We start from the raw sequence: 23485 nt of genomic DNA, 5'->3' as shown, positions 1-23485 counted from the left end.
GGCTTGTTTCTGTAAAAAGACAGTTAGATGTAAGTGTCCTGTAGTGTTTCATGTTGGCGTACCCTCTCCTGTTTATTGGTGATGGTCGAAATATATACTTTGTACTGCCGTGCAAGCAGCTCTTTCAAGGATACAGGGACAGGTAATCTGGAACGCTCCGGGCTAACCTTTGACACATAAGAGACTCCTCTGCAATGACCAAGTTCGCCCATCATCTCTGATTCTACTGATTCTACGATAGATTGCTTATGCTGCCCATGGCCGTGGAAGTCTGTCGCGTCTCTCGCGTGACGACGGAGTAGACAGTCCAAATTCGATGGAGACAACAAGGGGGTTCTGCTCAGCTGCTGGTATGGCTGAACCACATATCGAACGCGCCAGCCTAGGTCGTATATGATTAGTGGGGACATGCGGTGGTCGAGCTGATTTCTGATAATGATACTCCGCACTTGGGTTTTGTCCTCAGTGCAGATTTAGCCAAGACGACGATCCATTCAGTCGGTGGAGCGAGCGTGGACTTGTCTTCCTATACTCTCTGGAATCCTAATGTACCTAAAATGTACTTGCAGATATGTAGTAAATGGACGGCTTACAGCGATGACTCATAGAGGATATATTTTAGATATTTTAGACTGGCTTTTCACATCAACCTCTTAAACAGAATTCACAGTATTATCCCTACGTCTGCGCTATGGCCTGATTCCCTTAATTTCCTTTCCTTGTTGCACGGTGGGCTCGGAAGAGTTGCGAGATCGCCCTGCCTTAAGACCGTGGACGGATCTGCTCTGCCCCAGTGGCATCAACTCCAGACCCGGACTTTGATGGCCGTTGGATCGTCGTTTTGGTGGGCTGGGCAGTCTGATCATCTGCTGCTACAGCAACTCTCCGGGAAGAGTAGCAACTCTGTGACAGTGTCCCGTCCGTCTACCAACTTGGAACATTTGGAAGGACTCCCTTTATTAAACCCGCAGGATTTGTGAGAGCTCAAGAAATGCCTAGACACGTTTAGTAGATCCTGGCGCCTCAGCCTCCTCTCAGGCCTGTTGAAGGCGTCCCAATCCGGCCAGCCTGTTCGCTGGCTCCACTGCTCCTGGTCCCCTTATCCACCATCCTTTCCATCTTTTCATCGAGCTTCCATCCAGCCCGTGGCCTCCAGCTCCTTATTGGTCTCTGGCACTTCGGCACCGGTCACCATCGAGATTCCCCCTCCCCACCACAAGCCACTTCTCCCCCTCCAAGTGGGATCCGCCTTGACGCTAGTTGATTGCTGTCGTCTGCGAGGCTCCGCTCTGTCCACACCCCAAGTTCTCGACTGACCGTCATGACTCTGAGCTGCTGAGACTGACTGAGTTTCGATCGTTGCTTTTGACTGGTGTCTGAGAGCGTGCCCAATCTCACGTAGGCATGATTAATACCCCAGACTGCGCACATCCTGCTTACCAGTCGTTTCGGACGTGCTGCCCCCCTTTCCTCTCCTCTCCGCCGACCGTTGGGACCATCTCCGCCCCAAACGAGCTCCTTGCGTCCGCCTTCACCTTGATTTCTCTAGGCACCTACTAGCCCCAGCCAGACTGTCTAAATTCAAAACCAGAACTGAGATAATCGTCATAATATTATCGTACATGTAAAAAAGTGCTGCGCAATAATCAATGTAGAAAAAGGAATAAAAGACTTTAATAATAAAGCGGAAAAAGCAAAAAAAAAAGAAGACAAAAAAAGTAAACCAGAAAATACCAAAACAGACTTGATAACCACTGGTGCCATGTCCACTCTCCAGCCTTTTCCTCCACTCTCTTTTAACGCAGTGAGTCCACTTTCCTTCCTCCGATCTTCATCTTTTTGTTTGTGATTCGTATTTATTTCCTTGATACTATACGCATCCTGGTCCTTATTCTGCTTCCTTCTTTTCGTTTCTCTCTTCTCTTCCCCCTCCTCTAGCTTACTCCCGACGCCCACCGACTCTTGTTCCTGCCGTGGCTCATCATCAGCATCCAGCATTACTGCCAAGCGCCCTCCTGTCCTGTTGCTGATCGTGTCTTGCGGGCACCTGCGTCACTCTCAACTTGGACCGTGACTCCGAATCCCTTTGCACTCCCTTGCGTCTTCTCATCACTCACATAGCGTCTCGAGCGGCTCGCCTGTGTGTCTTTTCCTCGCTCTCTGGAATCCAGCGCTTACACAGAAGCATACTTTTGGTAGCGCCGCTCCGTCATCCACCTGCCGGAACTTCTTCCTATTCCTTCTTGGACCTCAGGTATCGGTCCCTCTTGTCAATAACTGCAACCCGTTACCGCCGACCGCGTTTATGTCGAGCCCTGAGACAACAAGAGGGGGGCGTTATTGAGCATCAAGCGAGTCGGCCCGGCCCAGGATGAGGTGTAAGAAGCGTTTCAAGAAGGATGCTTGCTGTCGATAATTCCGAACTGGACGTCTTGACACTCTTTTGACCGCTCTCTCTATCTTGGGTCGTTGCCTGAATCTATTGAAGGTTCTACAACACCCCGCGTTGCCTCGTCAGCTCTTCCCTTCTCCTCTTTGTCATTCTTTTATTCGCCTAACATTCACTCCACCGTTTCATCGATATACACTTTTTCTCCGACTCCGTGTGTGAAGTTTGCGCGGATAGAGCACTGGGAATAACACAACAGGAACCATGTTACCCTCCGTGGCGCCTTTCCCGCCAGTTCAACCACACCACCATCTCAACCGATATCATGAAACCGAATCGCTTAATGGATCGTACGGCTTGGATAATCCATTCGCATCCACAAATCCGCCCCATGATTATACCAACAGTAACTCGTTTCAATCAGTACCCCGGACTCGACTACAATATCCTCACCCTGTCCAGCGGCCCGAAATTCGCGATCCCACCAACCCGGCGGCGTTAACCTTAAACAACGTTGGAGAACATGCGCTGCGGAGGAAGACTCCGAACGGGACTCTTGCCGCTGGATATGATGGTACCCCGGGAGATATGACTATCCAGCCGCCAGCGACTAAGCACATATTGGTTTCGCAGCTGGAACCGGGCCAGTTGGTCTCTCCCCAGACAGGCTTTCCGATTGACTCCTGGCAACAGTCTTCTCTGGATCAGTCGTCTGCGCAGCCATTGAATTTCCCGCCGGTGCATAAGACTGACACAAATCGACGGAACGTTGGCCGGGGAGACCTAGCACAGGGCGTTAATGGGATCAGTTGGATACGCTCGCTAAATTTCGCACCTGGAATGGACTCGGTGCTTAACCAGACGTTACCGATGCAGCCCTCACAACAGCGATTCTACTGGCACAATGGAGCGTATGTGCCAACAGTGCTCCCGGCTACTTTGCAACCGTGCATTGGACCTACAGCTTCTGCAGGTACTGGGCCCTATGGACCATACTGGCCAGATGGCGCATACATTCCATATCGTCCGGCCGCGTTTCGGGAGCCCCGACTAAATCCCCAAGGCCCTTTCGTCACTCCGATCAACCATTCTTCCCCTCAGTACTTTGACGCAGGGCAACAACTTTTCAACGCAGCCCTAACCCCTTCCAGTAACCTCGAAGTCAGCGATTGGAATCAGAATTCTCTGGGTGTATCCAACCGTGAGGGTCCAGTGAAGAAGAATTTCCCGCCGCGTCACTCAGATCAAAAACCATTTGACTCTCTGAATAATCAACGTGTTCTGCCGTTTCATACGCGCCAGAACAACTCCGTCTCTGGTTTCGCGCCACGCCCGCCGTTGCACGAAGCTTCTGCGTCATGGTCGGGTGCGCCTGGAAGCGGCGGTTACCAGTGTACTGGACAGCTTCCTGGCTCTCGTGAGGCCAATGCCGAGTTCAAAGAAAAAGTATTGTCCTGGGCTCATGGTGTATATGTCGATCTCCTTGCATCTATCCATCGAGCACGGCGAAATAGTGTTTCAAATGCCACTCAGGATGGTCACACTCAACGGGTAATGAAGCCCAGTATCTACCCCAAACCGCCGCGCCAGCCAGGCCTTGATTTTTCCCAAACCAGTGCGCCCGAGTTCTCTCGACACAATAGCTATCCCTCGAGCCAGTATGTGCCCCTAATTTCGAGAGGACTGTTAACTTGGCGCAATGGTTCATGAAGCTAACACTCTCACAGGACTCATCATTATGACCGTAATCTAAATTCACAGCTTCAGCCCACAGGCAACCATTTAGTGGAACGTTTACGACATACGGGTCGTCTAAATTCTATATCCGGCCAACATTTCTCTTCCAACTCGTTGAATGAGAATATGACCGTTGTGAACGCGGCATCATCGCTAGAATTATTGTCACATCTTTGTATGGAAAGTGGCTGGGAATGGATTGATGGAATGCTCCTGGGGGGATGCCTGGCTTATGGTTTAGGCGATTACCACAAGGCGATGAGATGGTATTCCAGAATCATCGCGCGGGACGCAGCGTGAGTATACGGCACTTCCCAAGCTCAACACGAACTAACTCTTTTCCAGGCATGTCGAAGCTATTTCTAATCTGGCAGCTACTCTTCTGGCCTTAGATCGGCGAGAAGAAGCATTGCAGCATTGGCTCCGTGCGGTTAAGCTACGCCCAAGTTATTTTGAAGCCGTTGAACATCTCATAGGCCTTCTGTGTAGCAGTCAACGCGGGAAGGAAGCAGTTAACATTATCGACTTTGTGCAGAACTCTCTACGACTAACTAAGAACGGTGACTGTTTCAAAGCTGACGAACATGCGAGTGAACCCGAGAGCGACGCAGAAAGCCGTGTTTCCGGTGCGTCTGACGTGGGATCATACGAGAAGGCTACCTTTGATTACGACGATGACTTTGGCAGGTCGGCCTTTGTTAGTCGTCAATCCGGTGAAGGCGCTGCTGGAGGCTTTGGCTCAAGCGGCTACTCCGTTCCGGGTTGCGACAACGGCCGGATGTTGGCGCTTGTTCACGCCAAAGGAAACATGCTTTATGCCATGGGTGACTATGCGTCAGCGGCGGCAGCCTTTGAAGATGCGATTCTGGTAAGCGCGGGACGAAGGCGTCATGGCATTCAAGGAATCATTAAGCATATTTTCGCCGCATTCTCTCAAGAAACGCGCACTGGATATTTAGGCGACCGCCACGATCCCCAAGAGACTATTTTGCTCTATCCGGATAAGGCTTTACAGACATCAAAGTTGGTCTTTGGACCTTGTGGAACACCCCCTGGAATCAAGTATGTCCCTGAAGGGCTTGCGAGAAAAGCAGCGTTATCCACCACAAGCAACTCGTTACTCTCGCTGGCCAAAATTTACCAAGATGGCATGTCAACCGCTCCTGCCCATGGTCCGCCTCGGTCTGCGCCTGGTGTCCGGGACATCCTCGCTCTTTATTACCTGTCACTTTCTCTGCAACCAAGTCCGTCCACGGCCAACAACGTTGGCATTCTGCTTGCCGGTATCCACAACAATGTGCCTAGGAAGGGCGCAGCTCTCTCAAATGGGGATATCCAGCATCCGGACATACCTGGTGTGATTCCTGGCAGCGGAGTGTCTCTGGCGCTAGCTTATTACAATTATGGATTACAACTGGACGCACGACATGCGCATCTTTATACGAATCTGGGCAGTCTGCTGAAGGATATTGGTCAGTTACAAGCAGCTATCCGGATGTACGAACAGGCCGTTCAATGTGACGGCAACTTCGACATTGCGTTAGCGAACCTTGCAAATGCTGTCAAAGATGCAGGACGAGTCAACGACGCAATCACATACTACAAGCGTGCCGTGAAGGTGAACCCAGACTTTGCAGAGGCCGTATGTGGGCTGGCTAACGCTCTCAACTCGGTATGCAATTGGGTGGGTCGAGGAGGCATTGCTAATGGTTTCGGCTTTCGAGATCGTTGGCATGTTGACGACCGAGGTATGCTTCGTGATTCGTACGGCGTTGACGCGGGTTCTGGATGGATCAAGCGCGTGGTTGATATTGTCGATCGGCAGCTAAAAGAAGGCGAGACCTGGGGTTGCGGCATCTTGACGCCTAACACAATAGAACAATTGTGCGCGCAGCTTCTCCCCGGCGCGGACAGCCGCCGCAGACCTGCGGGTGGAAACTTGGCTGCATTGCTCAAATCTTGGGCGGGGCAGAAGTGGGAAGGTTCTCGCGTCGTCAAGCTCGTGGAACGTGTGATTAGGTCCCTTACATGGCAGTGGTATCAAGATCGATACGTCTATGGCAGGGAGTATCCTTCCTCCAAGTACCGAAGGCCGCAGCTACCCCCTGGCCTTTCGGCTCCTAATGCACCCACTGTACTTCCATTCCACACGTTCACCTGCCCACTTTCTGCAAAACAGATTCGACAGATTTCCCAACGAAATGGGCTTCGCATCTCTTGTGCGGCTTTGCGATCTCCCTGGCTCCCATCCACAGTTTATCCACCGCCGCCACCGCCTAATCCGTACCTTAAGGTGGGATATGTGTCATCTGACTTCAACAACCATCCCCTTGCCCATCTAATGCAATCCGTCTTTGGGTTGCACAATCCTACCAAAGTCAAGGCGTACTGCTATGCTACAACAGCCAGCGATAAGTCAATACACCGGCAACAGATTGAGAAAGAAGCCCCCGCATTCTATGATGCTAGCGGATGGCCAGTTGAGCGGCTCGTCAAGCAGATAGTCGATGATGGTATTCATATCCTGATCAACCTCAATGGCTACACGAGAGGCGCGCGTAATGAAGTCTTTGCTGCGAGGCCGGCCCCCATTCATATGTCTTTCATGGGATTCGCAGGTACACTGGGTGCGGAGTGGTGTGACTACATTCTTGCGGACGAGCTGTCGATTCCTCCGGAGACGCTCTCACCTGGAAGCCGCAAGACGCGGATCGAGGACCGACATCTCGAAGAAAACCACGGCGAGGAGGCTGAAAACTGGATCTACGGCGAGAAGATAGTCTTCACCCGAGATACGTTTTTCTGCTGCGACCATCGACAAAGCGCCCCTGATGCGAGAGACTCGTACATCACATGGGAGCAGGAGCAATCCAGACGCTGGCGGATGCGCAAAGAGCTGTTTCCTACCCTTAGCGATGACACCATAATTCTGGGCAACTTCAATCAGCTTTATAAGGTAACTTCTTTGCTCCTAGATTCAGCTTGGGAAAAGTTAACGGGTGTTAGATTGAGCCTACAACTTTCCGGACCTGGCTGCGGATACTCGCTAGTATCCCAAATGCTGTGCTTTGGCTTCTCCGCTTTCCTGATATTGGTGAACAAAACCTCAGGGAGACGGCTGTGGCATGGGCAGGTGAGGAGACGGCGTCTCGGATTATCTTCACCGATGTTGCACCTAAGAATACGCACATTGCACGGGCGAAGATTCTGGATTTGTTCCTTGACACACCAGAGTGCAATGCTCATACGACAGCAACTGATGTCTTGTGGAGCGGCACTCCACTGTTAACCCTCCCACGCTACAAGTACAAGATGTGTTCTCGAATGGCAAGCAGTATCCTCAGCAGCGCGCTACCGAAGACCGAGTCCGGGCAACAGGCCCGCGAGGAACTGATCGCTGTCTCTGATGAAGATTACGAGAAGAAAGCGATTAACCTGTGCTGCAGTCTATTCTACGAGCCCGGAGGCGAAGGTCGAGCGAGAGGCAGGTTGTTTGAGCTCCGCAGAATGCTATTTGAGGGGCGACAGAGAAGCTCCCTTTTTGACACCAGCCGTTGGGTCCGTGATCTGGAAGACGCCTATCAGCGGGTGTGGAATCAATGGGTGAACGGCGAAGAAGGTGATATATGGTTGTGATGCGCGCATCTTGAAATATACCCCTGTAAGCGTTGATTTGGTTTGGATTTTCTTTTGTTTTATTGTCATCAGTTCATCTGTGCTCTGTTTGTACAAGGATCTGGCTATTGTTTGAATTTGTGGACCAGCCTCACATATAGTCCTCTCTTGTAGGGACTGTATTTGCATATTGGCGTTCGATGTGTTGGGATTGGGTGCTGCACAAGCAGCTGGTTAAGGACGACGATTATGATGAGATATCAGTATATCTTCCACCTGGATAGGATAGGCGTTTGGGATCGGACTAGACACTCTCTTCCACTGACGTATAATGCATTTACACACGCCACGTTTCTCCTCACTTTCATGACCGACCATTACAAATGGATCCAACCAGGAGAAGAGAACGTGGCATAGATAAGGCTGTGCTGGGGCGATAGCTGCAGATCGGCTCCCTAGGCGGTCTGCGGAGGAAGTTTCAGCGTCAGTCATTCAGTTCCCTTGAGCCTCAGTTCGCTTCCCTCGACTCACATTCTACTTTTATTTCTCATAGGCTCTGTTACTCTATTATTTTTTTCTTGATTCTAAGGTATACCCTAACATATACGTTTTCCGGTCCACCTGTAACAGAAGACGCGATCGTCTAACTACCATCCCAACCTCACCTCTCACACGAAGACATCACAATGGATATTGATATGGATTTGGACCTCGGTCCTCTACCTGAACCCGAGCCAATCGAGATGGTAAGCTACAAAAACGGAAAGTTGAAAAACCATTGAGAGTTCAAACTAACGTTCTGCGTATAGGAGCAAACACTTCAAGCAACCACAGCCGTTCCAGTAGACGGAGCAATCATCGACCCTCAAACAGCCGAGGCACAATCCGAAAAGGTGCACATACGTGGTGTTGACGAACTAACGACAGACGATATCAAAGAGTTCGCGTCGACACATTTCCCGCTAGAACAGCCAGCGCGTATTGAGTGGATTGACGACACCTCCGCAAACATAGTCTATTCGACGCCCGAGATTGGCTTACAAGCTCTGTCTGCTCTAACACATGACGGCGAACTCAAAGGTGGCATTACTGGGGATGGGACAGCCCCAACCGCGCCAGGAGAGATTCCCGCGCTCCGGCTGCGGTCGGCGAAGGTGCTGGCCTCGCATCCAGACTCTGTTCTACAGGTGCGCTCGGCCGTGAAGACGGATAAAAAGAAGCCTCGCGCGCACGAGGCCAGTCGGTTCTACATGATGCATCCGGAACATGACCCGCGGGAGCGCTTACGACGCGAATTGGCTTCTGATCGGCGACGCGGCGGGGGAGGGGACAGTGATGGGGACTATCGGAGGAGGCGTTTTGACGGACGGGAGCTGCGTCGCCGCCGGGAGCGCGATAATGAGGAGGGCATTACTGCGAACATGTACGATGACAGTGGTGCAGGTGATGCAGACCGTTCGGATGGCGACCGAGATTGGGATCGTGGGAGGCGGAGGAGGAGTGAACGTCGCGATCGCGAGATGGAATTGTTCCCTGATCAGGGCGCGAACTCGGGCCGGCTGCGCAATCGCAGTGCATCTCCTGGGCGAGATACTTTGATGCAGGAGGGTGGTTATGTTGATGAACGACAAGAATCGCGACGCCGATTCCGTGAGCGGAGTCCGCCACCCCGCCGGCGCAACGAAGGCAAGGAGCTCTTCGGCTCGTCTAATGGCGACGCAAAATCACGCGAGCTCTTTCCAAATAAGACTGCCAACACATACCTCAAGAAAGAACTGTTCCCCTCAAAAGTCAGCAATCACCGCCGGTCTGACGCCATCGACGCTGCAGGCGAGGCAGCCGACCTCTTTTCTAAGCGCACCTCGATTCCACTAGTAGACGGGCCCCACGAAATCACCGAGTCCAATGACCGACGAAACCGCAACGTCGAACTCTTCCCTTCAGGCACATTGGAGCGAGGACCTGTAAACATCCGCGGCGCAGCCGGTGCAGGCCAAGACCAGGGCTTTGCGATCCGTGGCGCCGCAGAGAGCGGCATTTCGATCAAGGGGAGGGGCAGCGCTTCAGTCCGGGAACTCTTTCCTTCTAAATACAATAATAACGCCGGCAAAGAGCTGTTTTCCGACAAGATTGAGGGGAGGGGAGGCCCACGCCGCAAGGCGGAAGATATGTTCACTTAGGGTTGCGGCTCGTGTTGCTTGCGCTCCCGTTCCTATTTGCTTAGTTTTTCAGGATCCAGATGCCATAGAGGTTGCTCTCTGGTAGTTATCACAAAATAATAATATACACTACTCTACTGGATGGGAATTAGTGCTGGCGAATAATGCGAACTTGCTTTAATGCGTTTCGTATTTCAATGTACTGCGCATATGTTCCTGTATAATGTTTACTCAATTAATAGCAATCCAATTTGCCCACAGCTGCCAGAGCCCTTGGAATTATCTAGTTACGTAACAGACCATGCCTCCTGAACACCCGTCCCGACCAAAGCAACATATATAATAACCCATAGAACAGTGACTTATTTACTAAACATGCTTCACTTCGGTTTCGCCGCCTGTCCATTTTCCGCTCCGCCCATCACTGTATTCAGGAACTCCTGATAATTCAGCACTTCTCCCCTCTTTCCGTTTCCCTGAGTCTTGCCGCCCTTCCCTCCAAAGGCCCGACGGCTTGTGAACCCATTAAGAACTTCATTGACTTCGCGCTCTGTCAGGGGACGCTCCCCGTCTTCTGGGGCTGTGTGGAGAAGGGCATCACGTAGTTCTTCAACATCAATCTGACCGCTGTCGTCTTCGTCGAATGCTGCTAGAGCATTGAGTAGTTCTTGTCTTGAAGACAGGGGGGAGAGGAGTTGCGAGAGTGTGTTTAGAAAGGTAGGGAAGTTGATCGTTGAAGCACTCCCCGGAGGGAAGAACTGCGATAGAGACGATGGGTCTAGGCCTGCCCATCATCACTGCTATTAGAAAATGACTTCACCGCATCGAGCTCTGGATCAAAAAATTCCACATACCAACATTTGAGAGCACATCTGCCACATCATCTTTATCCACAAACCCATCGTTGTCCCTATCCAGAACCTGAAAAGCTTCCCGAATCTCTCTGAGTTGCGCGGGCGCTAGTCTAGCCGCTGCGTCGGAAGTCGCTGCCATCATACTAGTCGCTTTCACCTCCATGCTCGACGGTGAGGAACCCAGAGCGCTGGCTCCCCTGCTTGGAGATGACGGGGGATCTCTGGTAAACCGCGGCTGAGGAATCGGCTCTCGGCTCTTTGGGGAGGCATCCTGGTGATCTTGAACGGTGTAAGACTGGTTCAGTTTGCTGGGCGATACTACGGGCATAAACCCTCTGCTTGGCGAGCTCCCTGGTGTTGTAGGGCGGGCTTGTGTCGGAGGAGAGTTCGGGGTGGATGGACGTCGAAAAGGCGATGCACGAGGGGAATTGAAGGAGAGTGGGGAGGGGCGGAAGGGGGCGTTGCTGGAGGGGACCTGGGCATGTGGTCAGAGAAAAGTATAGACAGTAAATATGGATATACTCACCATGGTGACTGAAGTTGACTGTGGTTGATTGTGCCCAGTTGAAAGAAGCCGGTGAGAGATGACCTCAGGGCTGAGTATACATACTTCCCAAAAGGGCCAGAATCCCAAACAAAACAAACCAAGGCTGGGGATACCGCAGCTGAGTCAGCCCGACGGTGGCACGTGCGGGGCCTATATTGAGGACTATACGCCATATAGTATGCAACTCTTGTACCCCAGCATACAGTCATTTTCTGGAGATTAGAAAAATAGAGGATATCAGGTGCTATGTTATTAATATGTTGACAGAACAATGTCTGCCGTCAAGAGTGCCGTGATCTCGCCAGCACAATTCAGCAGCGCAGTGTGTCTTCCCCGCTGTGGAGATCGATCGGTTCAATTCCCCTTTCGGCCTCTCGGTTTCCCCCTGACTGAGTTTCGATCACATTGTTCCGGCAAGACATGCTTTCAAGCTAAGGGCTGATAATCTTCCTATCTCTTCCTGACGTCTTATCCGCAAATCGCTAAATGGATCATCTATCGCGTCTGTCTCCGTTGGCCCATTGAATGAGCATGCCGCTGCTATGCTCGTCGGCTGCCTGGAGCTTCAACTATTCTCCCGCATCTGCACTCGACCCTTGTCCTCACCGCAGAACCCTCACAGAAAATGAGCATCCCACTACCAATTCGGACGTCAGATGGAACGGGCAACTTGTCTTCCAGCCCGCCAAAATCCAACGGACTCCCTCGCCTCTCGCCCTCCCCTTCCTTCGTCCAGAAACATTCTCCAAGGAGCTCTGATACTTCAGGCATCCGCCGCTCTGCGAACCAGCACAATGCTCGGCATACTTTCAAGCAACGGCGCTGCAAATCGCAGTACCCCCGTGACTCTCCCGAGCGCCATGTTGAGTTCATCCTTGTCGCCTCGTTCCATATCGATCGCGGCCCGATCATGGAGCATCAATACCCGGGTCCCATTAGTAGTGATGAAGGTATGCTGGCAGAACTGATGCTGCCGGACCAGACGCACGTCCGCAGCCAGGATTGGACTATTTTCTTTCTGCATAAGGACACTGGTGCGGAAGGGGAGGAGGACGACTTGGCGGGGGAGAATAATAAGCGGAAGGGAAAGAGAAATAGAGTGCGGTCCTCGGGTGATGAAGGGACCAGTGCGGATACAAACAATGATTCCGAGGTCACGGAGGAAGAGGAAAGCAGCGATGAGGAAGACGGTGGGGAAGGACCGCCATTGATGTATGTGCTCAATCTGGTGAACACGAAACAAGATAACACTGTCAAGCGGTATGTTCCCTGTCAACATGTTCTTTAGCGCCACAGTTGCGGCTGACGTTGTGGGCAGCGGTGCTGTAGTAAAGGCCATGGCTATATGTACACGACATTCATTTCTTCATATCTATAAAGTAAGCACTCCATAAGCGTCTCTGATTGTCAACTAACCAGGAGCAGCCTATTTTGCTTTTAGCCCTGGAGGACTATTTCAAGAACCCGTACCCAGAAACTCTTGAAACCCTCTATAATGCCGTGAACGCCATGGATCTGTCTCCGATGCCGAAGCTGAACCTGCTTGAGCGCCAGATACTGCAAGCTACGAACAGCAAAGACATGTTCATCGAGAAGTTCGAGCAGATGGTCCAGCAGCGAGCGATTGAGGACGGCGAGAACGAGATCGATGAAGATAATCCACCCTCCCCGAGAAGGGGCACTGCTCCCCGCTACACCCTACCCCGAGATACCCACGAGTTTGAGTCTAAGATTATCTATAACGACATTCCCATCCCTGTAAAGGTACCCACGGTGATCTGGCCTGAGATCGTGGGCGACTTTTCGCTCGTCAAACTCATCCAAATTTTCTCTGCACCACATGCTGCATCACCTCAACCGTTTCCTCTTCATCCTCACTTGACTACAAGTGGGCCCCTTACTCACCCGATTATCGTCCTCGTCAATGCCATGCTGACCCAGAAACGGGTCGTCTTCCTCGGCCACAACCGACCGTCCGGAGAGGTTGCAGAAGCAGTACTAGCTGCTTGTGCACTAGCATCTGGTGGAATCCTGCGTGGGTTCACCCGCCATGCCTTTCCCTACACGGATTTAACCAAGATCGACGATCTACTGCGTGTGCCAGGATTTATCGCGGGAGTCACAAATCCTACATTTGCTAATCACCCTGAGTGGTGGGATGTGCTCTGCGATCTGCCTACGGGTCGAATCAAAATCAGCAACCACATTGAACCGGCTCCAGTGACTGACGGCCAGCTTTACTTCCAGCAGCAGAGCCCAGTGAGCGCGTCCGGCCCGAATGCCGATCCCACAGGGGACAACCTGTTCATGGAGGACGTGCTACGCAGCATCGCAAACAGATACGGTGAGAATGCAATTAGAGCCAAATGGCGCGCATACATCACGAAATTCACAAGAGTCGCAGCTGCATTCGAAGAGACAGTTTACGGAGCGTCAAATATCTATATTATCGGACCCAATGAAGAACTCTCTCCCGACAGCCCTAGCGGCCTCCAATCTGATCCTGGCGACCCAACAACAATCCGCGGCCATGGTTACGTCTGGCCCGACGAAGCCTCCAAGCAGCGCGAACTAATGGCGTCTGTCTCCCGTATAGAAGGCTGGCGCACCACCCGATCATACTACTCTTTCATCCAAGACATCGCAGCTATGTACTGGCCCTCCCGACCAATCCAGAAACCCGACCTTCACCACCACCACGACCGCCTCCGAACCCTGAAACTGTCTGCCTACGAGGCTGGCGCTATATACCTCGCTTTTGCGCATGCAATTAAAGATTACGCCGGAATCTGCCAACTCTTAACTGTTACACCGGAGAGCCAAGCAGGCCTGTTTTATCTTTCCATGGGCCTCCTTCACCCGGACCGGAACGTCCGCGAGGCAACGGCGGATCTTCTCGAGCGCATCGCCCTCCACCCCGCAGGCCGCCACTTCTGGGCGCAGCTCAATCGCTTCGCGAAAACGGCGTACTTCCGTATCAAGCGTGAAAAAGAAGCGGCCGGGAACTCGTCCCCTATTGTCAAGTCTCCAAGCGACAGTTTCGGTCCGCAGCAGAGTTTGGTTGGGGTTGCGATCAGTGGTGTGCATTCTCAAGGGAGTTGATAACCCGCGGTCACTAGCCACGAACCCGTCTGTTATGGTAAACGATTGTTTCTTTCTTTTGGAGCGGCCACTGTTTGATGATTGCTTCTTCTATGCACATTCTATTGTCAAATTCTCTGTTCATTTTTTTTTTCAAGCTACGTACATGGTTATATACTTGAGTCGGATATACCTCACTTCAGTTAGAACTATCTAGTACATTATTTACAACATCTACTGAATTCAGCGAATTCAGATAGAATTTTTTAAAATGAGAAGAGCGAATGGCCTCACGGCACGATGAATGGAAAGCATTAATTACCCACCTAACTCTAACTCTCACGACTAGAGAGTTCCCGGCGATCAGTCAATTCCTGTCGCCCTCCTGTTCTTTAGAGTCCGTACACCGAGATTGTAACAGCGACAGAATGACGGTGATAAGTCCTGCGGTCAATGAGATTAGAGTTATATATAGCATATAGGTCTAAATATTTTCAATATAGCAGGAAGCAATCGCTGTCATCACTAATACATGATCAAAACCGGGAGGGCAACGCTAAAAATGAAAGAGAGTAGTGTAGCCAGGGAGAGCCTGCTAAGAGGTATAAGGCATGTTCGAGTAAAATACAGAAATGAATGGAAGACTGAAGCTGCTATAAGCTATAAGCTCAACAACAAACTGAGACCTATCGTCAGTGATGTAACACAAAGAGGATGTGACAGGGCCAGTCGCGGTTCAGCCGAAGACGGGAAATCCTCTGTGCCAACAGTCACATTAACGTTCGCAAAGTCCGATCCGCATTTGCCATTGATCGCCTCCGCAGAAGGGAGGTACGACTCGGCGAGCGGCTGATGTTCGACCTGCGCCCACTCGCTGAAGACCTCGAGCGTCGCCTGCAGGCAAGAGCTGCATGTGGGCAGGGAGGTGCCGTTGTTGATTGTGCTGCCGTACGGGAGAGAATAGACGTCGTAGTCTGCTGCGTTGGAGGTATTCGTCACAGCGTCAACAAAGCAGTAGTTCGAGGTGTCTGGGTTCTGGAGACAGGTGGCGCGGTAGATGGGCTCGTAGGTGATGAGGTCGACGTAGGCGTTTGTTACGAGGGGGTTGCCGTCGGCATAGTCCTTGCCGCAGTTTGAGTCGTCGATCAGGTCGGACGCGAGGCTCGAGAGGGTGGAGGCGCAGGAAGAGACGTCTACTGCGCACGCGATGTCTAGGACACGCGATGTTGACGCGGCGGAGGTGAGGATGTGGAAGAAACCTGTGGAGTCGCGCAGAAGCATCGAGATGGCATGGCAGTCTGCGAAGGAGGAGTCGGAAAGGAAGCTTGTGAAGAAGGTTGGACAAGAGGTTGTGGTGAAATTGTTGGAGAGACTGGTGTCGAAGGCTGTGGGGAAGGTCGATCCCGATGAAGACGAGGTTGATCGAGGCTCGAAATGGCCATGCGTATGCTGCAGCTCTTCATGATCGTGATCGTGATCGTGCTCGTGATCGTGATGGCGGATGAGTGGAGCATTCTGAGCGGACGCTATGTCGACGATCGTTTGGTCTGGGCCTGGTCGCGACGCATCGGCCGACTTTGTCGCCTGGTCCTCTTCAGCAACGACAGCTGGGAGAATGAAGGCGCAGAGGACGAAGAAGATTGTCCATCGATGGGCGAGGATGGGCCATGATTGTTGATGTTGGTGCATTCTGATCAGGGCGTGGATTCGTTACGGTCGGCTTCGGCGCGAAGGGTCAATGACATCAAATGAGTGACGGGCAGCATGAGACAATTAAGATTATAGATAATTCTAATATTTATATAGCCAGCGAGGCGAGACAAAAGAGAGTAGATAGATTCGAATTAGGGGCAAGACATGATATTGTATGCTCCCAGGAGAGACTGGACGGACAGTGAGCCCAAATCACATGGGAAGAACGATCTATTAGATGAGAATAAAAGAGCGAATGACAGAAGCATGAACGAAAAGGACAAGCAGCAGAAGAAGAGAAGAAAAGGAAAGAAGAAGAGGAAGAAGATAGGATTAGGGGTGTTGGAAGAAGATGTCGTCGTCTCAAGCCAGCGTTAGTGCCGTTCCATCGATGCGTCTGGACTCCCGCAGCAGCCACGCTCTGGCACAAGGGACCAATGATGGCCGCCAGTCCATTGGCTTGGTCCCTTCAGGGCGTTCGATTCGGGATTACGGACGGCGGTATGAGGAGAGAGGACAGCGTTACGTTGAATTTAGGGCTGGCTGCAGTCATTGTGCGCGAACGGTGTTTGTGGAAAATGCCGGCTTCTAAGACCAAGCCATGTGCTGCTGCAAAGCTGGAATGGGAGATTCCAGATAACTGGATAGACGATCCCTAAGAACGAGATCTCGTATACGAAATACATACAAGATATCGTATACATATCGTAAACATTGGAACGTATTCGACTAAAATAGCCATGATTCCATGAAGAATACTGATGGATAGAGGTGTGCGGCCAATCAGAGTCGAGAGACGCTCCTCCACAAAAAGCCCACTTTCTCTATCACAGTCAGAGTCAGCGATCATGACTTGCGCTCCTTCTCTGCATATTGTATTGCTTGCTACTGAATCTAGACATCGTTCGCTACAAAAGTGCAAAAGCCCATTTCCTCATCATGCCCGCCGATCATGTCCCCGAGACAAGGGTCCTTGCCATTGCCAGCCATGTAAGCGTCCCCCTCCCCTCCCTCCTCGCGCCCACCATGACAGCCCACTTATCAGGATCAAATTGACACTTCCAGGTCGTTTATGGGTATGTCGACCCTTGTCGTATCTTTACAAATCTGCATACATCAATGATCAGCAGCTGAATTGAAATCAAAGCCATGTCGGCAATAAAATGGCAACCCTCGTCATGCAGTCTTTGGGCTGTGATGTCGCCGCTCTGAACACCGTTCAATTCAGTCAGTACATCTCTGATATTCATACGTCCAGAACTAACAGTAGCGCTAGGTAACCACACTGGATACCGCCAATTCAAAGGCACAAGAGCCACGGCAGAGGAAATCAGGAACCTCTACGAAGGGCTGTGCATGAGCAACCTCACAGACTTCGATGTCATGCTCTCCGGATACGCCCCTAGCGCTGCGGCCGTGGAGGCCGTCGGGGGTATTGGGAAGGACTTGAAACGCAAAGCAGCGGACCGTCCTGGTTCCTTCTTCTGGGGTGCGCCGCCGTCTCTCAGTACCATCTCCAGAATCTACTAACGACGCCGTAGTCCTGGACCCAGTTATGGGCGATCAAGGTCGGCTATATGTTAATGACGATGTAGTGCCGGCGTACAAGAACATCATTCAGCACGCGGACCTGATTCTTCCTAACCAATTCGAGGCCGAGTATTATCCCCCGTCCCGTCCCCTTCCATCAGCCCCAGAGACATGACTAATAGCATAAGGGTCCTCTCGGGTATCCAGATAACCTCACTGGAAACACTCGCAAAAGCAGTCACTGCCCTGCATGAAACCTACAACATCCCTCACGTAATAATCACCTCTGTGCAGCTCTCCAAGCTCCTCCCATCTCCCGAAAACCCATCGCCAGACTCAACACAGAACCTCCTTACTATCATTGGCTCGACTACGCTGTCAACGGGTAAACCGCGCCTTTTCCGCATCGATGTTCCAGCAATAGACTGCTTCTTCAGCGGTACAGGCGATATGTTTGCTGCGCTGACTGTCGCACGGCTCCGAGAAGCCGTGTTCGCGGATGCAGATGAAAACCTACGATATAAAAAGTCGTGGATTCCAGCTGATGATGTGAAGTCGACGGAGTTGCCGTTGGCAAAGGCAACGGAGATAGTTCTGGCTAGTATGCATAATGTGCTGGAGAAGACAAGCGAGGCGAGAGATGCGGAGCTTGCGGCTACTGCGGCTGCTGCTGTTGGAGCTGAGGAGACTGAGGAGGAACTGAAGAAGAGGGAACATTTGCGGCGGACGAAGGCAGCGGAGATACGGCTGGTGCGGAATGTGCGGTTTCTGCGTGAACCGACGGTGGAGTTCAAAGCGAAGGAGTGGGAGAGCGAGTATTAGTCTAGGATATTTGCCCATCCCATCTGTACCTATCATTACTAGAGAGTATCGTATAATCATTATTAGATGATTCTATCTCAGTCTAGACAATGCGATCGTATCCATCTAGAGTATCGTCCGTTCGTAAACCCAACCATGTTCACAATTAGTTAGTGCCGGTACTTCCAAAACCACCAGCCCCTCTCACACTTTCCGCCAACTCCTCAACAACCGCAACCTCGGGGGTATAAATCTACAAGCACATTAGCGTCCAACCGTCGACCTAGCCGTAGTGTCATACCCTCTCCAAAACAAGCTGCGCAACGCGGTCGCCCTCCTTAATTGTAAAGTCCACATCGGAAAAGTTGAACAACAACACCTTCACTTCACCCCTGTAATCGGCATCGATAACTCCCGCACCAACATCGATAAAGTGCTTGGAGGCGAGACCACTTCGGGGAGCAACACGACCATCTATAAGTCCGTCAATTAGCTAAACGTCGAGCGGGTAGTGGAGAGAAAGAGCGGAAATTGGGTAAACATACAAGTCCCCTCTGGAACAGCGACCGCCAACCCCGTATCAACTAGGCCCTTCCCCTTCGTTGGAATGATGGTCTCCTTTGCAGCGTAGAGATCGTAGCCAGCGGCGAATGCAGAGCCGCGGGTTGGGGCGCGGGCAGTGTCTGTGAGCTTTTTCACGAGAAGGGCGGGAGTGGGTGTTGATGCTGTGGGGGCTGTGGCAACGGGAGCAGTGCTGTTTATAGAGACCATTTTAGATGCGGACGCTGAGGTACTGGTTGTGTCTGAGGGTTTTGGGCGTTTAGCTAGAGGGGAGGCAGGGAGGGAGGGTGGTTCGTGGGTCGCTGATGTGGTGGTTGTTTCTCGGGGTGGTGGTGTGGCCTCCTTGGTCATGATCTGGGAGGATTGGGACTTGGATCGGAATGGGAAGTGATGTTGGTATTGACCAAAAAGAATGGGAGAGGAGGATGGAGAGAGGTAAGAGAGAGAAAGTGCGGTGTATGGTCTGCAGCAGAAATGCAAGCGACTGATGGATCTCATGTCTCCAGTCGAGTATACTTCATGCTGGGACGCGTCTGGCGGTGAGCCACACGACACGCGTAGAGTGGCTTGCGCGTGTTTGTCGTGCTTGCAGCTGTAAGCCGACCTAGCTTACTCAGCTGCGTAGATGGCAGCCTCGGGACAACGTACTCCTTAGCCGACCCCGCAAGAACCAATTATTGTGTCCAACTGAGCCTCGGTCCGGGGGTATGCTGGGGACGCATTCTCACCGAGCGCCCTCTTATTGCCTTGACAATTATGGACTCGCTTCTAATAACAATTTCTCTCTCCCTACTGTGAGAGGACTGATTCTGAGCGTACTGTATCTTCACCGCACACGGTCACATCATATCATGGCAGGGGCCATCCGACAGCAGATCGATATTTCCGCGCTGGAGCGCTACATCGACCAGCATGTACCGATTATCAAGACACCCTTGGAGGTGAAGCAGGTATGTCTTCAACAGGGGCTTGTGTCCCAGATTGAAGAAGGATAGCGCTGATCTCTGCCACTTGCAGTTCGGCTTCGGTCAGTCGAACCCGACATACCAACTCATTGCCGCCGATGGGCAGAAATTCGTCATGCGCAAGAAGCCGCCAGGAAAGCTTCTGTCCAAGACGGCGCATAAAGTGGAACGGGAATATAAGATTATCCATGCACTGGAGCAGACGGACGTACCCGTTCCCAAGGCGTACTGTCTCTGCGAGGACAGCAGCGTGATCGGGACCGCCTTCTACATCATGGAGTTCCTGGATGGGCGGATATTCACAGACCCGACATTCCCAGACGTCACAGCGGAGGAACGAACTGAATTGTATGGAAAAGTTGCCCGCATAGGTATCTGCCGCTAACACATCGCAGATGGAAAGACGCTGTGCGCACCCTCGCTAAATTCCACCGCGTCGTGCCCAAATCCGTGGGACTCGAGACCTTTGGCAAACCAAGCGGCTTCTATGACCGCCAGGTTGCCACATTCACGACGGTCTCAAAGGCACAGGCGCAAGCCGTGGACGTCGAAACCAAAGAACCGGTCGGGGATCTTCCGCACTTCATGGAAATGGTGCGCTTTTTCCAGGACAAATCCGCGCAGCCCAAAGACCGCGGCACCCTCGTCCACGGTGACTACAAGATCGACAACCTCGTTTTCCACAAGACCGAGCCACGCGTCATCGGCATCCTGGATTGGGAAATGGCGACAGTCGGCCACCCGCTCTCGGACTTTTGTAACCTTACCAGCCCTTACTTCCTAGAGGGCACGGAGTATAAGGTGGAGCACTTCAGGCCGGGCGCTGTGCCTGGTTTGCCTACGCGCGAGGACTGTCTGGCATGGTACAGCGAGTTTGCGGGGTGGGATCCGACGCCTGAGATCGCTTGGGGGGATGCGTTCTTTTCGTGGAGGAGCTCAGTTATCATGCAGGGTATCAAGGCTCGATATGCGTTGAGACAGGCTAGTAGTGCGCGGGCGGCAGAGTACGGTCAGAAGACCGTGCCTTTTGCTCTGAAGGCGTGGGAGCGGGTGCAGAGGGTACAGAACGGGCTGCGCCAGAAGGGCAAACTGTAGTGCGCTCCCTCAACCTCGAACATTCGACCTCGCCGTCCACTGTCCGCCAGGATCCTTACCCAGCTTAGGAATCTACATACCAAGAAACCTTGTAGAGTGCCGAGACCACCTAGGCCCTGGAGAGCGATTGCACGGCACACTAGTGTTGCAGCCACGGATGGGGTTTGACTGCGAACGCAGCCCCAGCCATGGGCATAAGCCCGGCACCACATCCATGGGAGCGACAGTTTACGGCTGGGAGGGTGCACGGTGTCTTCATTTTTCCATTTTGTATATACAACTCGGAGTAGTCTAGCATACATCTCAGCGTTCGACTCAGACCTCGTCATATGATATGAGCACCCCATCGTAAGGCGTTCCAAGTTCATGTCGAGTCTTACCACTCATCTCTCGCTCACTCCTTACCTACCCCGCCCTCTACCTGCCGAAGGCAGACCTCCATATGCGAACGGAACGCGATGGATCTCTTCTACGTTTGTAAGCCAGCCGCTGCCATTTGGCTCAGCACTATTGTCCAATGTCCACCCTGCAGCGAGTTCAGACACCTAACTCCCAAAGCGATGCATGTCGTCGACTCGAGTCTAGGCTGGAATCTACCGTACTAATTCTACGTCGCTTACAGAGGCTAGTCTGCATGCAGGAGAAGAGACCAAAGAACAAGGATGGAGGAGTGGGGGATACGGGTACGCCCGACTCCCGAGCGATCTCGGATCAAACCGTCATTGGGGGTCAATGACGAGCGAGGTGAGGTGAGATTGCGGTGACGGGCGGCGACGGAGACATGGGCTGCCTGCCTTGCCTTACGTACCATGTCTGTAGGATATCATAGCGAGTGTGAGTGTGATGATAGCTGCAGCCATCAAATACTGATCAGTGATCCTAAGCTGGACTGGGGTTGAACTAGACTGGGCTTCGTATCAGAAGCGCCAAGAGGGGAACAACCGGGCCAGAGGCGTAACCAACGCATCTTGCACTACTATAACTGTATATGGGTCTGCGAGTTGTCAGCAAGCATGGGATTGACATGGGTGAATTGTGAGGCGCGGCGACGGGATGTTCCAGTAATTACCGTTGAACGAGGCTACGACCGAAACAGAACTAATTGGGTGCGGCTCATTCGGTGCTTTTCTGCCGTTCTTTTCTTTTCTTTTTCGTTTTCTTTCTTTTCTTTTTCCTGATTTTCGTTCCATAGCTTGTGTTGCGTTGCGTTGCGTCGTGTTGCGCAGACGATTGATGATCCGCCCGTCTTGACCCGCCTTTTGAGTATACTCCGGAAGTAATATACCTTCTGACTGACAGGGAGCCTCTGTGTATCGACCAATGAGTTGGATGATAATCGAAACACTTACAGGCCCGTCTAGCTTAGGAACTTTAGAGACTGCCAGAAGGAGGGTACTGATATATCCACGCACAGAATGCACTCCTCCAAACTCGAAAGTGCATGGTTCGGCTTGGGCAAGATCGGTTCGAATTGCGATGCAGCGATGTGAATTGCTGACATTTGGAGCACCCGACAACGAGGACAGCCCAGCAGCCCAAGTGAGACAATGCTAGTGTTGAACGAGCAATGACCGACGTGATGCGATGACAATCAAATGCATGATTTGTCTGAGACTGAGGCACTGCGGAGCGGCTCGTTAATCGGAGAAGCTAGCGACGTAGCTAGGGTGGTTTTCACGGCTGTGGACGGACCAGTTCCAGAAGGAAGGGAAGAATGTGCTTAGGCCGGTACACGCGCTGCTTGTGGTTAGTTCTGGCTTGAAGGGGGGACGCTGGAAACAACTCGTGTCCCTGTTGGACAAGACGGCTCAGCTTGATCCTCGTAGTCAGCGGCATTTTGTGTCGTTTGCGTTTGTTGCCGGTGACTTTTCTGATTGTTCTGAGTGTGTTCTGATTGTCAGTTGCAGGCCTCGTCCAAGTCTATCGTCCGAGCCCGACCATTTTTCTTATCCAGCAGAGATGAATGAGGATCCGTGGCATCCCGTTTTATCAAGCGCCTGAGCGTCTTGGATTGAGTGGGTGGCCAGGCTGATACAGCGGCTCTGTTGCAGAGGGGGAGGAGAAAAGTGGCCCGTGGAGAGGGGAAAGACAGGGAAACGTGGCCGATCATTCTGCAGAGTGACAGTTGTATCCAACCACTGCGTGCCAAGAATTGCCCATCCTGCTGACTGACTCCGACTCGGGAGGAATTCACGTTCGGACCGTGCTGAACAGTTCTTGACGAGACCACTTGACTTTATAGGACAGATAGAACATCAAAACAGAAAGACTATAGACTAGAAGACTGAGAAAAGAAAGGATAGAACCGCCCAGCAGACACTCAGCCAGCGAATGTGAACGCAGTGGCTGGTAAAGTTGCGGTCTTGCACTGACGAAGTTACAGTCAGACCATGCCAGGTTGTACCCGGAGCAGCCGTATCTGGAGTCCCGCCCGCAGTGCAGTTGATTTCCTGATTTTC

General features: G+C 52.1%; 9 protein-coding genes across 9 annotated transcripts; 5 read left to right on the top strand and 4 right to left on the bottom strand.

The window, feature by feature from the left end:
• Positions 1-1123: 1123 nt before the first annotated feature.
• BDW70DRAFT_169862 (uncharacterized protein) lies at positions 1124-2356 on the bottom strand (the record flags this gene model as incomplete). The annotated part of the gene is made up of 4 exons (XM_073742794.1): positions 1735-2356; positions 1558-1575; positions 1399-1518; positions 1124-1345 (listed from the first exon to the last, which is right to left on the bottom strand). Exons 1-4 carry the CDS (start codon positions 1996-1998, stop codon positions 1124-1126), a joined length of 624 nt encoding a protein of 207 aa, XP_073593660.1. The 5' UTR covers positions 1999-2356.
• On the top strand, positions 2327-7869 carry BDW70DRAFT_90007 (UDP-N-acetylglucosaminyltransferase). Its single transcript, XM_073745148.1, has 4 exons — positions 2327-4047; positions 4117-4422; positions 4472-7082; positions 7133-7869. The coding sequence occupies exons 1-4, from the start codon at positions 2654-2656 to the stop codon at positions 7760-7762; spliced, it is 4941 nt and encodes a 1646-aa protein (XP_073593659.1). The 5' UTR covers positions 2327-2653; the 3' UTR covers positions 7763-7869.
• Positions 7870-8330: 461 nt separating this feature from the next.
• On the top strand, positions 8331-10064 carry BDW70DRAFT_90009 (NCBP3 domain-containing protein). The gene is made up of 2 exons (XM_073745149.1): positions 8331-8487; positions 8551-10064. The coding sequence occupies exons 1-2, from the start codon at positions 8428-8430 to the stop codon at positions 9919-9921; spliced, it is 1431 nt and encodes a 476-aa protein (XP_073593658.1). The 5' UTR covers positions 8331-8427; the 3' UTR covers positions 9922-10064.
• Positions 10065-10181: 117 nt separating this feature from the next.
• BDW70DRAFT_140934 (putative calmodulin) lies at positions 10182-11329 on the bottom strand. Its single transcript, XM_073737702.1, has 3 exons — positions 11281-11329; positions 10755-11229; positions 10182-10684 (listed from the first exon to the last, which is right to left on the bottom strand). The coding sequence occupies exons 1-3, from the start codon at positions 11281-11283 to the stop codon at positions 10281-10283; spliced, it is 882 nt and encodes a 293-aa protein (XP_073593657.1). The 5' UTR covers positions 11284-11329; the 3' UTR covers positions 10182-10280.
• Positions 11330-11835: 506 nt separating this feature from the next.
• BDW70DRAFT_89993 (AFI1/MesA family protein) lies at positions 11836-14535 on the top strand. The gene is made up of 3 exons (XM_073745147.1): positions 11836-12561; positions 12620-12680; positions 12727-14535. Exons 1-3 carry the CDS (start codon positions 11927-11929, stop codon positions 14401-14403), a joined length of 2373 nt encoding a protein of 790 aa, XP_073593656.1. The 5' UTR covers positions 11836-11926; the 3' UTR covers positions 14404-14535.
• A 418-nt stretch (positions 14536-14953) lies between these two features.
• Positions 14954-16370, bottom strand: BDW70DRAFT_89990 (uncharacterized protein). Its single transcript, XM_073745146.1, has one exon. The coding sequence runs from the start codon at positions 16069-16071 to the stop codon at positions 15043-15045; it is 1029 nt and encodes a 342-aa protein (XP_073593655.1). The 5' UTR covers positions 16072-16370; the 3' UTR covers positions 14954-15042.
• A 600-nt stretch (positions 16371-16970) lies between these two features.
• Positions 16971-18563, top strand: BDW70DRAFT_89920 (pyridoxal kinase). Its single transcript, XM_073745145.1, has 6 exons — positions 16971-17064; positions 17140-17150; positions 17222-17301; positions 17351-17563; positions 17616-17733; positions 17793-18563. The coding sequence occupies exons 1-6, from the start codon at positions 17014-17016 to the stop codon at positions 18424-18426; spliced, it is 1107 nt and encodes a 368-aa protein (XP_073593654.1). The 5' UTR covers positions 16971-17013; the 3' UTR covers positions 18427-18563.
• An 8-nt stretch (positions 18564-18571) lies between these two features.
• BDW70DRAFT_162225 (dUTPase-like protein) lies at positions 18572-19317 on the bottom strand (the record flags this gene model as incomplete). Its single annotated transcript, XM_073741092.1, has 3 exons — positions 18572-18658; positions 18707-18879; positions 18951-19317. 3 exons carry the CDS (start codon positions 19315-19317, stop codon positions 18572-18574), a joined length of 627 nt encoding a protein of 208 aa, XP_073593653.1.
• A 500-nt stretch (positions 19318-19817) lies between these two features.
• On the top strand, positions 19818-21026 carry BDW70DRAFT_152134 (phosphotransferase family protein; the record flags this gene model as incomplete). The annotated part of the gene is made up of 3 exons (XM_073739397.1): positions 19818-19916; positions 19984-20279; positions 20327-21026. The coding sequence occupies 3 exons, from the start codon at positions 19818-19820 to the stop codon at positions 21024-21026; spliced, it is 1095 nt and encodes a 364-aa protein (XP_073593652.1).
• Positions 21027-23485: the final 2459 nt, after the last annotated feature.

Source organism: Aspergillus foveolatus (genome assembly GCF_047715535.1).
Source record: "Aspergillus foveolatus strain CBS 279.81 unplaced genomic scaffold BDW70scaffold_46, whole genome shotgun sequence".
NCBI classification, from domain to species: Eukaryota; Fungi; Ascomycota; class Eurotiomycetes; order Eurotiales; family Aspergillaceae; genus Aspergillus; species Aspergillus foveolatus.
This window is presented reverse-complemented; position numbering and strand designations above follow the sequence as displayed.